The sequence below is a fragment of the Sinohyriopsis cumingii genome, chromosome 2, assembly GCF_028554795.1.
Source record: "Sinohyriopsis cumingii isolate HCF-2022 chromosome 2, ASM2855479v2, whole genome shotgun sequence".
In the NCBI taxonomy this organism is placed as follows: domain Eukaryota; kingdom Metazoa; phylum Mollusca; class Bivalvia; order Unionida; family Unionidae; genus Sinohyriopsis; species Sinohyriopsis cumingii.
In genome coordinates this window covers 136738682-136752716 of record NC_142962.1, presented here as the reverse complement: position 1 = coordinate 136752716, position 14035 = coordinate 136738682, and the positions used below count along the sequence as shown (strand labels likewise).

At 33.5% G+C, this 14035-nt stretch overlaps 1 protein-coding gene across 2 annotated transcripts in view; it reads left to right on the top strand.

Moving 5' to 3' along the window:
- The window catches only part of LOC149805910 (protocadherin Fat 4-like), a 274413-nt gene that overhangs the window by 162180 nt on the left and 98198 nt on the right, over window positions 1-14035 (top strand). For both annotated transcript variants that reach the window (XM_089950674.1, XM_089950675.1), the window contains exons 37-39: window positions 3581-3703; window positions 8425-8607; window positions 12556-12687. In XM_089950674.1, the coding sequence (XP_089806800.1) occupies window positions 3581-3703; window positions 8425-8607; window positions 12556-12687 (438 nt within the window). The remainder of the gene's footprint in view (window positions 1-3580; window positions 3704-8424; window positions 8608-12555; window positions 12688-14035) is intronic.

Below are 14035 nucleotides of genomic sequence, written 5' to 3'. Positions count from 1 at the left end.
GCTAGTTAGATACCAGTTTTGCACTGTTCATTGTTAGTTTATTGTATTTATCTTAATCAATCCCTGACACACATGATCCCTTGCTGGATCCAGTGCACTTGAAAGGACTGTTATTTGTCATATGATTTGTGTTCTTTATACATATATACACCACTCCCTCAATAGCTCGCACCCTGATAACTCGCAAACCTGCTTACAACACGGGATGAGGCGTGGATTCCATTTTTTAAACTAGAAAATACTCCCAAAATGTATCCCTGTTTGTTGAACTTGAAGAAAATCACGATCAAAATTGGTAATGGAAACCTTGATGTATCGCTCGTTTTATCATTGAAAATGGTAGGTAGGACCTGGAAATGTTAATTAACACTATGAAATATCAAATTTAAAAATAGGTCATTCAAGTTTTTACATTTTCCTTCCAAACAATATTCCTAGTACACCACTATTAACTATATGTAAGGAAATTTCGATCAATGAAAATGTCACGCCGAGTGGAGGCAGTACTTTATTAAATAAATACAAATTAAATATTTTTTTATATCTATTGATATTTGTGTTCTAGTTCTATCTTTTAGTTCATTTTAAGTGTAATCATCATAAACGCAATGTGTCCTCTTGTAATTAAACGTAAATGCATCAGTCTACTGTAACAGCTATGTCCGTGTGCGTTTCTCTGAGAACCTAATTAAGAACTGACCGTGTTTTGATAACTGACTTCTGGAAGTATTTGTTGTATTGTTGCACTGAACTAAAAGCTGGCTTCCTTTGTATTATCATGTTAATTACGTATTTTGAATCAAATAAAGGAGGTGGAATAAAAGAAAAGCTAAAAGTCACGAAAATCCTACAAACTTAAAATCTAGTGGCCCCGGTCATATGTCAGGTGAGCTCACTTCATTTGATCAATCGGACACTCATAAATGTTATTGTGTATGTAACATAATCTACCTTAAATTAACCGACTATTTCATAGCTGTGATCAAAGATAACAAGGCAGCCAAGCGAAATGAATACTTCGTTAAATAGAGAGCTTGATTTCACAGATACGGACGATTGTGGGCAAGCAAGTTTTAGAGAATTCTTGAACTGGCACTTAGAGATATCCTCAAGGATCATAAGAAGTTTCATTATTAATTCCAATGAAATCTTGACATCAGTATTGTACTAACTGAACAATACAAAAATTGAGTTTTGATGTAGACGATTTTCTCAATTCTTGCGTGTTTTTGAAAAAAGGAACCTTGTTTGGTGGTGTATCAACAGTTAGTCTAGTTTCCTGCTCAGTGGACTCCCAATTTGGCAGGATAATATTAAACACCACTACATGAACCAGATTCATCAAAATAACAAAAAAGCAGTGACATAATACACAGATTCTGTCGTGTTCATGTGATGGTTGTTGAAACAAGTTGGAACAATCTTTCATGTTGGACATTATGAAAATAAACGTTATTTAAACATAATAATGAAGAACTTCAATATAAAAAGCATGTTATTAAAAATTATTAGTGATGTGATTTTAAAACAAGGATTCAGTAAAAAAACAGCCCAGTTCCCTAATGCCACTCCCCCCCCCCCAGTTTTTTTTATGTCAAAGCAACTTTTTTAAATATTGGAGGTCCCTCGGTAACTCGCACCTTGCTTATAGTACATTCTTTGTGGACCCCGTTGTGTGCGAGTTATCAAGGGAGAGGTGTATATATATATATACAGTCAAACCCACTTATCTCGACCTCGGTTATCTCGACAACCCGCTTATGTCGAGCGTTTTGGTCCGGTCCCGAAAAAATTCTTCTTTGTTATGCTATTTTTTACCCGCTTATCTCGACCTCTGTTAAGTCGATAACCCGGTTATGTCAGGCATAAGTTTTGGTCCGAAGTAACATGTGGACCCGCTTAATTCGACGAAATGCAACTTTTTAACGTCAATCTCACAGAAATTGTACAAGAAATAGTCAGCAAAAGCGATCGATTTGTAGAAAATATGAAGTAATATCAGTCTGCTTTTGTTTACTCCGGTGCTGATCTGTAACGAACGATTCAAAAGTACTTACGTTTTCATACATATGCTCGGCACCGTCGACACTTGCCACAAACAATTTCATTTTTTTAATGCATTCAGCCATTTCACTGTAGCTTGGGATAGTGATAGGCTGATCATCATCATCATCATCATCATCTTGCTTGCATGATTGTATCTGCTTCGTTGTCACCGATTGGATTATTTCCTCATCAGTAAGTTCACCATAGGCATTGGCATCATCATCCACGTGAACATAATTAGAAAATTCATCCCGAGCAATGCCTATGGAGTCCGCAATCTCATCAGCCATCGCTTCAAGACCTATTTCTGATTGAGGCTCTTTAATTTCTTGTGCAATTAAACACTGCTGGTGAAATTCTTCATCAGAAATTTCCGGAAAAATACAATGGAACCAGCAGTTTTGAATGGTTTTCGGCGATACACTGTTCCAAGCTGCACGTGCATACATGATGGCGTCTAGCAGAGTTGGTTTATAGGATCGCTTTTCCTCATTTGCACTCACAGTCAATGTACATGTACATGTACATGTATTTTCAAAAACATTTATTGATCTTTATCTGCGAGATACTGTCATATATTAACCTGGATATAATACAATCTTGGTTATTTTGCACCTAACACCACGTTATGCGTGAATGGCGGGTGCCTGAAAGCAATCGGTGGATGTTTCTCTCTCACTCTTTCGTTTGTGATTTTCTTTGATCCATTTTTCAATCTGATAACATATTCAAACCTCTGAGTACAACCAAACATGATTTGTTTTTCGATATTCACATCAATTATAAAAATGCGTCGTGTGTTATCTGACATAAGTGATGCACACTACAGTAATGGATGCATACGCTACATGTGATATATGGAGTTCATAGATATATTTTTTCTTTAATAAATTACTTATGATGATAAAAAAGGAATAAATGATAACAACACCAGGTTAGTTCATTTCATTTTATTATCAATTAAGTGTTTTGTTTATTTTATTGTAACATGCAGTGGGAGGGGATTCCAGTAAACACCAGCAAGAGACAGGAGTAATGCTCAAGGACATTTTTAAAATTACCGGTTTTTATGAACCCGGATATCTCAGGACCCGGTTATGTCGACGATTTTTTTACACCCCCGACGTAATCGAGATAACCGGGTTTGACTGTATATATATATATATATATATATATATATATATATATATATATATATATATATATATATATATATATATATATATATATATATATATATATATATATATACATACATACATACATACATACATACATACAGTGAGACCCAGATGCATACACACAAAGAAATACATGCATGGATGCATTTATACATATATATTTGCCATGCATATTTATGTTCTTGTCATACATATTTGTCAGTTATATACCTGTGTATCAGATAAAAGCATTCTCTGCATGCTGACTTAAATTATTTCGAAATTAATGGCGTGCAACATTTTCATAGCACACAGTATACTGGCATGCAAAAATGTAATGAGCAAGACCCTTAATAAAAATATTTTTTCTACAGGGACAGATTGTTTATGAAGCCATTGGTCAATTACCTGCCAATTACTACTTTTCCATTGACCGCTTCACTGGTGTTGTTATTGTTCAGAGAGATCTACGCAGAGATAGAAGTCAGTCATACACGGTAAGCATTATAATTAGAGTTATAATTGCTTTGTGTAAATGTGGCTATCTTCTCATATCGTAAGATTAAGAGTATGTTATTCTGACCAATTATAAAAGTATGAAATTGATAGCTCTTAAATTAACATTCTATATGGTCCTTAAGCTAGTACATAAAGAACCATGGTCTTGCATGCGTGTGTATGAATGATATTCCTGTACACAAAAGAAGCCAATCTCCCATGCCAAAGCTCAATAATTTTGAAATGTTATTTGCAGATTGGGGAAAGGGGAGTGGGGAAAATAAATCCACTCTCATTTATTATCCAGGCCTGAACAGAATGTTTCTGCAAGCATTCATCATATTTTCTTTTAATTTAAATTCAGTCAGCATAAAAGATTCTATGTTCTCAATGGCAGCTGAGTACCAACTCAACATTGCAGCATCACTGCACTTTAGTTACAGCAGTGTTTTTATGCCACATTGGAAGCAATATGAATTTTCCAGAATATTGGTACAATGTTCTTGCATAGCATTCTGATGTTACATTCCTACAACCTCCTGAAAACATTAAAACAGCTATTGAAAACTGTGAAGCAAAACACTTCTTTGCACATTGTGCTTGGTAAACACATTTACCCCACTACTGGAAAAAAGTCAAAATACACAACTGAGCATTACCACGAAAATGATTGCAAAGTATATATACCATAATCCCCTTCAAATAAAATTCACTAAATCAGATGAAATTTTCAGATTATGAAGGCCAAGCTACTGTTTTGAATTTGTGTTCCTAGTTCAAGCAATTATTGTGTAGTTGTTCCAGTATGGATTTTACATGCAGACATTGTATACTGTTCGTGCATAAGAAACATTTCCAAGTATTCTGCATAGGGAAGAAAAAAAATTGTAAATTATCAGTCCACCCATATCTTGTTTTTTCTTCTTATAGTTTGCCTATCAAGCTCTGTGTTCAAGGAATAGACATGTGTATTAAAGAATAGATAATGCTATACACAAGAAAAAAGAACCCCACATGATATTTTTTTCTTCTATTTTTATCTCTTTATTTGCTGGAATTTAAATTTTGTATTAATTCATATCTGCATCCTGAACAGCAAGGTTCTACTTCCCAGGCTCCAACAATTTAAATAATAATTGCCATGCTGAATACACACCCACATCCACCACCTATATATATATATATATATATATATATATATATATATATATATATATATATATATATATATATATATATATATATATATAAAACATTAATTTAACTTTTGGACTCACATGTTCTTTAGTGCAAGTGGATGGTGAAAGTTCACTGCTTTATCTTAATGTTAATCAGGTATGCTGTATTTATAACTTGAGAAAGTAGCCCATGTACCTTTCGATCCCCGGCCGAGTCATACCAGAGACTTAAAAAATGGTACTAACAGCTGCCTCGCTTGGCGTTCAGCATTAAGAGGTTAGTGTTAGGACTGGTCGGCCTGGTGTCAGGATAATGTGACTGGGTGGGACATCATGCTACATGTCTGTGGCATGATGCCCCAGTACTAGACATCACTATAAACTGCCACATTGCAGACATCGTAGCAATATGACTGAAAAATTGTTAAAAGCTACGTTAAAAATCAAAAATCACATCACATCACAGCCCATGTACCTAATTATACATTGTAAAATTAGCTAATCTTATTCAGGTATGCTGTATTTATTACTTGAGAAAGTAGCCGATGTACCTAATTATAGATTGTAAAATTAGCTAATCTTATTCAGGTATGCTGTATTTATTACCTGAGAAAGTAACCCATGTGCCTAATTATAGATTGTATAGCTAATCTTATTCAGGTATGCTGTATTTATTACTTGAGAAAGTAGCCCATGTACCTAATTATAGATTGTATAGCTAAACTTAATCAGGTATGCTGTATTTATTACTTCACAAAGTAGCTGATGTACATAAATAAAGGTTGTATCGTTAATGTTATTTGGATATGCTGTATTTATTACTTTACAAAGTCATCAGCATACATAAATGTCATTAAAAGGCACCAGTATTTGATTATTGGATTATTGGATTATTTACCACCAACTATGACATGGTTCATTAATATTTGTAATAATCAAAGTTAATTATTCTGCCGAGTGAATTTCTTTTTTACAGGTGTACATATTGACATGTATCCCCATCTAAAACATTTTTTCTTTTTTATTTGTTTCCATTTTGTGTTATTATATTTGATTCCTTTCAAGAACCATAAATATAGTGCCTAAATTCAGAAATCTTTTATCAAGCCATTTAACTATACTGCCTACATTCCTCTATCCTCCTTACTTTTTGTATAAATGCCCCAACATAGGCAAATAATCTATTTTTATATATACATATATCAATACAAATCCGATAAACATCACAGAAATACACAGAATGTATATACCTTTCAATATAAGTCAGATAAATGTCAATAAATACACAGAATGTATAGCATTACATATACCAAACATTTTGGCAGAAAATTCCCTTCATCAGAAATAGGTGCTGCCTTGCAAGGTGTTTACATGCAGCACAAGACTGCATCCAGCGAGTAATGAACCAAAAATAATGTATCTGTCACAGAAAAATACAACCAAAAATAACCTATCCATCACAATACAAATGTTAATTTCCATACATTTTGATGTGAATTATAAGTTAATATGCTTAAAGTTAATGCATTGTTGTTTCAAAACAGTTGAAAATAGCAACTATTTCAGCATTGGAGTCACGGTGTCTCTGCTGGTACTAGAAGAGGAACAAATATGGGTTGGCAGAGTCATAAACAAAAATTGATAAGACAAGGATTATTTTTCATCTTTGTTATCATAAAACTAGAAGAAAAAATTCTGGCACAGGTTCAAACTTCATTCATTTACATCCTTCAATACCGAAAACTTGGAAATACTGATTATTCCCACTCAGAATCTTATTTTTAACCTGCATCAAAATGTTCTTCACCAATAATTATCATTTAAATTGTTATGGATATTGTTCATAAATCATTTCCAGAAATCATTAGGATATTGTCAAGAAATCATTCAACAAGTAGTTACAGACATTGTTTGTTTATTAGAGTGATATTTGGTCCTTCACTTAAAATCATTTATTCTTAAAAAAATTAATTTAAACACCTATTAGTTGTTTAGCATGTCTTAAATGTAAATAAAATTAATGCTTATTGCAGTTTTAGTGCTGAGCAATGATGTGTCAGAGTAATTGTGCATTGCATTTTCATGCCCAGCTGTAATGGTGGTATGGTGTTGTCGTACCCTTATCTGTATTCTTGAACACGTTGCTTGTTTTCATACTGATTGCCAGTGAAAGCTCAAGATCAGTTCCAGCTGAAAGAGTCATTCAACAAATCATTTATCAGTTTTAGCAGCTATTTCATCAAAGCTTTATTCAAATGATGTTCACAATTTTCTTTTCATTGTACCTGAGATGTAAAATTGATAATCAGCCTAGCTTGATGTGTAATGACTTTGAGCACACTGCATGTTGTATGGCTAACATGTCTTAATGTTCTGGTCAAGCTGAAATCTCTGTAACAGAAGAAATGTACAAGCCCTAGTTTGTGGGGTCCAGTCCAGGAAAACAGGCATCCAGACAGTCAGAAAAATAATTACATTCCAATGATTTTAAATTCAAAATAGTATAAAATAAACATGAAAATAGTGTATTTCAATGCTGACTTATTTTTTAAAATAGATTTTCTCCAGTGCTACATCTGCATTCACCACATGTGAGCACGTAGATTTCAGTATTACCACAGTACATGGTCTTTCCTAATCTTGGCTTAATTGGGAACTTGAAAGGATTTTAAAAAACATAAAAGGCAGTACATTCTTTGAAAAGTTTATAATCATGATATTCCATCTTAAATGAAAAAGGTGTACTTTAAAGGAATATTGCATACTTTACTATCATTGCCAACATCCTAATGTGATTCTTCATACACCCATTATTCTTTAATTGGATTCAAGTATGACAAGACCATATGTGAGAATAAGTCCAAATCCACGTTTTGAAAAATATAATTGGCTGGCATGTGGTTTATGATCTTAAAAATAAAAATAAATTAAAAAAATATTAAAATAATTTTTTTACTTATAAATTAGGCTTATGTACAGGAGTTTATTATTACTTACCTAAGTAATGCAGCTGAGTTGAAAGTTAGAGATTTATATGCAATTATTTTTTTCAATTTTCTAAAATATTTTGCCAGAAATATTTCATTGTTTCCAGTATCTGTGAGAACAAAGAATTATCTGCACTCTTTAAAGTTTATATGATGACATATTCTATTATTATGTGAAGTGTGAACATCTTCAGAATAAGAAAAACTAACAGAATCACTGTAAATATGAACATTTATAACAATGATGGCACTTACCCTTCATTTCATTTCTATAATAATGGCAGCATTCTCATTATCAGTTAAAGATACTGGCTTAAAAGTGAATGAATAGGCCTAAATCACTGCAATAATATAACAAAAAATGTTAGAATGTTGTAAAAGTAGACAACTCAGCTAAAAATGTAGACTGTAACTTAGCCATTGGCAGGTTAATAATGATGAGGCTTTAATTGTCTTTTCTCTGGCCTATTTCCTACTTCATGTTCATGGGTATATGTACCATTTATCAATGATAATTTACATGGATTTTATGGAATACTTTACTATTTCTTGTAGCTGACGGTCAAGGCCTATGATACCTTTGCTCCAACCAAGTTCTCCACACAGGACTTTTCCATCATGGTTCGGAGAAATGTGAACAGTCCACAGTTTGATAGAGGCACATATCTGATCAGTGTCAGTGATGATGATCCCATGGGAAGATTGGTTGTATCACTAAATGCCACAGATAAAGATCCTGTAAGATTTTGTCTATTCTTCCTTAATATTTCATGTTAAAAATTAAAGTATATCTTTTGCCAATTCTGTTATGTAAAGAAAATATGGGTTATATAATCTTGCCATAGTTTGTGATTTGAGTTTGTCTTCTTAATGTCATGAAGCTCATATCGCACAACTTATGATGGACTGGACACAAGATGAAGCTTGTTTGCCTCATATGGCACAACTTATGATGGACTGGACACAAGATGAAGCTTTTTTGCCTCATATGGCACAACTTATGATGGTCTGGACACAAGATTAAGCTTGTTTGCCTCATATGGCACAACTTATGATGGACCGGACACAAGATGAAGCTTGTTTGCCTCATATGTACATTTTATGATGGACTGGACACAAGATGAAGCTTGTTTGCCTCATATGGCACAACTTATGATGGACTGGACACAAGATGAAGCTTGTTTGCCTCATATGGCACAACTTATGATGGACCGGACACAAGATGAAGCTTGTTTGCCTCATATGGCACAACTTATGATGGACTGGACACAAGATAAAGCTTGTTTGCCTCATATGGCACAACTTATGATGGACCGGACACAAGATGAAGCTTGTTTGCCTCATATGGCACAACTTATGATGGACCGGACACAAGATGAAGCTTGTTTGCCTCATATGTACATTTTATGATGGACTGGACACAAGATGAAGCTTGTTTGCCTCATATGGCACAACTTATGATGGACCGGACACAAGATGAAGCTTGTTTGCCTCATATGGCACAACTTATGATGGACTGGACACAAGATAAAGCTTGTTTGCCTCATATGGCACAACTTATGATGGACCGGACACAAGATGAAGCTTGTTTGCCTCATATGGCACAACTTATGATGGACCGGACACAAGATGAAGCTTGTTTGCCTCATATGTACATTTTATGATGGACTGGACACAAGATGAAGCTTGTTTGCCTCATATGGCACAACTTATGATGGACTGGACACAAGATGAAGCTTGTTTGCCTCATATGGCACAACTTATGATGGACCGGACACAAGATGAAACTTGTTTGCCTCATATGGCACAACTTATGATGGACTGGACACAAGATGAAGCTTGTTTGCCTCATATGGCACATTTTATGATGGACCGGACACAAGATGAAGCTTGTTTGCCTCATATGGCACAACTTATGATGGACTGGACACAAGATGAAGCTTGTTTGCCTCATATGTACATTTACCCCAGATGCATATTTTTGTAGGATGTCTGAAGCAGTTGCAAATAAGTAGATTGATTGAATTTCATTTAAGTATGGCTCATTGTTATAGGATTTATTCAAAATGGCATAAAGAAAACACATTTTTGTGCTGCTACATAAACGCATGTTGTTTTGGGGCATGTATGGGACCCTTTGTATAAATATGATTATTAATTAATGAATCAGATGTTGCTCATGTTGGAAAACTTAGATAAGTTAAACATTATTTTTATTGATTTCAAGCTGTTTGTATCCCTTTTTGATTTGTATAGTCCTGCCCATGTTTGTAAATTTAGTCTGAAATAACCTTGAATCCCTTATTGATTTATGTAATCCTGCCCATGTTTGTAAACTTAGTCTGAAATAACCTTGTATTCCTTATTGATTTATGTAGTCCTACCCATGTTTGTAAATATAGTCTGAAATAACCTTGTATTCCTTATTGATGTAGTCCTGCCCATGTTTGTAAACTTAGACTGAAATAACCTTGTATTCCTTATTGATTTATGTAGTCCTGCCCATGTTTGTAAACTTAGTCTGAAATAACCTTGTATTCCTTATTGATGTAGTCCTGCCCATGTTTGCAAACTTACCATATATGCTCGCAAATAAGCCCATTTGCAAATAAGCCGACCCCCAAACTGAACAGGTATAAACACTAAATAGTGCATGACCCGCGTATAAGCCGACTTACAACACCGAGGCATCTCAAGATGCATGAGGTCAGTTCTAGATGCATTTATTTAGGCAAACTTGTATTTAAAAAAATTTCATGTATACTTATCTTGAGGTTGGCGTGCATGATTATTAAAAAGAAATGGTATAAACTTGTTTGAAAAGTAATTTATTTAATTTTCTGTTTTCTTATAAAGTTTTGGAAATAATACCTCAAAAATTATTCTAATACCATAAAAGCCGAGTTGTAGTTTGCTTTGATGTAAGCAACCTTACAACATACTTGTCAACTTTCACACAGGGTGGGGAAAAAAACTCCAGATTTTTGGGGTCGCTCCATGCCTACCTCCCGATTACATAATATCTTCCGATTTTTGTAGAGAACTTTTGATTATTACGTTATGTCTTTGATTTTCATTTCTTCTAAACAAGAAAAGTCCTACATGTTCTGTTGTATCTCCTGTGAATTATTGTTATGACAAAATAATTATTTTAGTATAAAGCATTCACTTCTTCACTAAATAGAATGTAAAGTTTAAACATTATTCACATAAATTAATGATTATTGTTACCTCTACAATAATATGAAAATAAAAATAATAAACCAGAACAAAAAGATAAACCAAAACAATAAAATCATCCACAATTAATTTCAATTTCAAGAATGATCACTATGAACGTTGTAACTCCATATGCTATAGCTCCATTCCCATGAAAGAAACTTACACGAGTGAACACCTGGTATTTTTATACCGTATATACCAATGTTAAACTGGTATAGTTACCAGTCAAAATTCTCTCTTATCACAAGCCAGTTTCAGGGTTTTAATGATTAAGTGGCCTGTACTGCTGTTGCAAAATGAAAGAAAAATTTGCTGACTATGAACATAGGAGACACTGAGACATCAAGCTTTCCATTGTGTGGAAAGTTATGTTTGTTCAGCTAAAACACAAAACTAAAATTGATATTGATCTTAGTTGATCTCTCTGAGAATTTTAGCCTTTATTATTACCACTCTTCATGAACATGTAAATTATGATGGTTATGTGCCTTGTACAAATAAACGTGCGTACCTTTTTAAAAATGTTAACTCAATTTTTATGATTGCTTATGTCATTGAAAATGAGTAACTCATGAGTGCATGATTCAGCGTAAATGAAACAACTATTAAGGACTAGCTGAAATGTTATCTGGAAGAATGCAATTTGGTCAAAACAATGAATAAAGCAAAATCTTCATCTATGTTTGTGAATAAGTAAGGATTTAAGTGACACTATGCACGCTCTGCACTGTGTAAGTACTGTACATTATAGTTCAGCATGGTCTCCGTGGTAAACTCAATCGGCCCACGAATTATGAAGTCTGTATTTACCTTTATTTAACTTTGTGGTGGAGAAATCAGAAAATAAACACATGCAAACTAATAACAAAATCAATCATTGTACTTCATAACAGTTTAATAATTGTTGCATCACCGAAAGTTACATTTTGTTTACATGTTTATGTCTTAGGACATGGAACAAATTATTGTTTTGTGTCCCAAGATTTACAGCCATTACAGTAGTCAACAAAAAGACCTAAAAACTGTTAAGTTTACACATTGGCCCGTGGATAAGCCGACCCTCTTCTTCCAGGCCTTTATTTTTTCCTAAATTATTTGGCTTATATGAAAGTATTTACAGTAGTCTCAAATAACCTTGTATTCCTTATTGATGTAGTCCTGCCCATGTTGGTAAACTTAGTCTGAAATAACCTTGTATCCCTTATTGATGTAGTCCTGCCCATGTTTGTAAACTTAGTATGAAATAACCTTGTATCCCTTATTGATGTAGTCCTGCCCATGTTTGTAAACTTACTCTGAAATAACCTTGTATGCCTTATTGGTTTTTGTAGTCCTGCCTATGTTTGTAAACTTAGTCTGAAATAACCTTGTATCCCTGATTGATGTAGTCCTGCCCATGTTTGTAAACTTAGACTGAAATAACCTTGTCATCCTGTATGTTAGAAGTCCTTTGTTTTTTTATAGGATGTACTTGTATACAACCTGACTGGAGATCAACGTTGTCAGCAAGTGTTCTATCTCACCTCCAGCACCAGTGGTGTTGGAAATCTGTATCTTGGCACCAATCTACTGTCAACTACTGATGTCAACTTCAGTGTAAGTAAAGCAGTCATACCCAAAATTGTTTGATTGTATGTCATTTATTGTTTACAAGCTAACCATATTTAATGTTTAATACAGTAATGTTAGGCTGGTTATCCATGCTAAAAATGGTTTTAATTATGGTTCACCTGACTCGAATATATATATATATATATATATATATATATATATATATATATATATATATATATATATATATATATATATATATATATATATATATAAAATTAATTATTCATAAATTCCTTCTTGTCACTATTCTTGTTTCCTTGATTCCTTGTTAAGACACAGTATCTTGTTTCATTGTTTGTGTATAGTATAGAATATACTTGTCTTGTTAATTTAACATCAGTTTTCCAGCTGTTGCTGTAATATAACATAAATTGGTACTCTTTATTCAAATTTGTTAAAAGATCGAAGCCATTGTTTTCAAAAATGTATTGGCCCTGGTTATGTTTAACAGCTACGGTTAACTTTGGATTAACAAATGTAGATAATTGCCTCTTTCTTTAGCAACATACTGAACACTGACAATGATGTGAATAGATTCAAGATTGTGAATTGTGTTCAACTTCTTTTCAAGGGACGCCTGGTAGCCAAGTGGTCTAAGGTGCTCACCTTTACAGATCACTGATCTCACATCTGTCCGTGCAAGTTCAAGTCACAGCTTCACTAACATGGGTATGCAAGAAAGCTTGCTAGTAGCTGCGTAGGCCGATAAGTCAGTCCCTTACCCGTGATGATATTGATTTTTGGGTTGTTGTTCATCATTATCAACACAGATTTGGGGGATTGATTTATCATACTAGTAGTTGCCCACTGTAACTCTTCCCGGTGTTTTCCCTTGTCCTTCCTCCATTGTATATAATTGCAACCATGTATAGCCTATCATGTGAAAAATGGCATTAAACCCACAAACAAACTAAGAAACAAACTTCTTGTTAACTGTGTTGGTTAGGTAAGAATTATAAAATTCACGCACATTTCTTATGAAAATATTCACATCTTTTTTATGTATAATGTATATACTATAATGTATAGAATTAGTTCATTTCTTATAAGGAATTTAGATTATAAAGCAATTAATGATGTTACTGATTTTACTTTTGCACTGTTAAATGTTTAAAAAATGAGTTAATTCAGCATATTTACTAGGTACAATGCTGTAATTTGCTATTTGTCATTTGTATACCTATATGAATATTGTTTATTTCTCTTAATTTACCTACTTTATAGGCTTGGAAAAAATGTGTAATTAACAGTTCATCTTACCATTTTAATTATTACCAGCTTCAGTGAATTAAAAGGAGAATTCGATAAATGTTTACTAAATCCTTTTCAG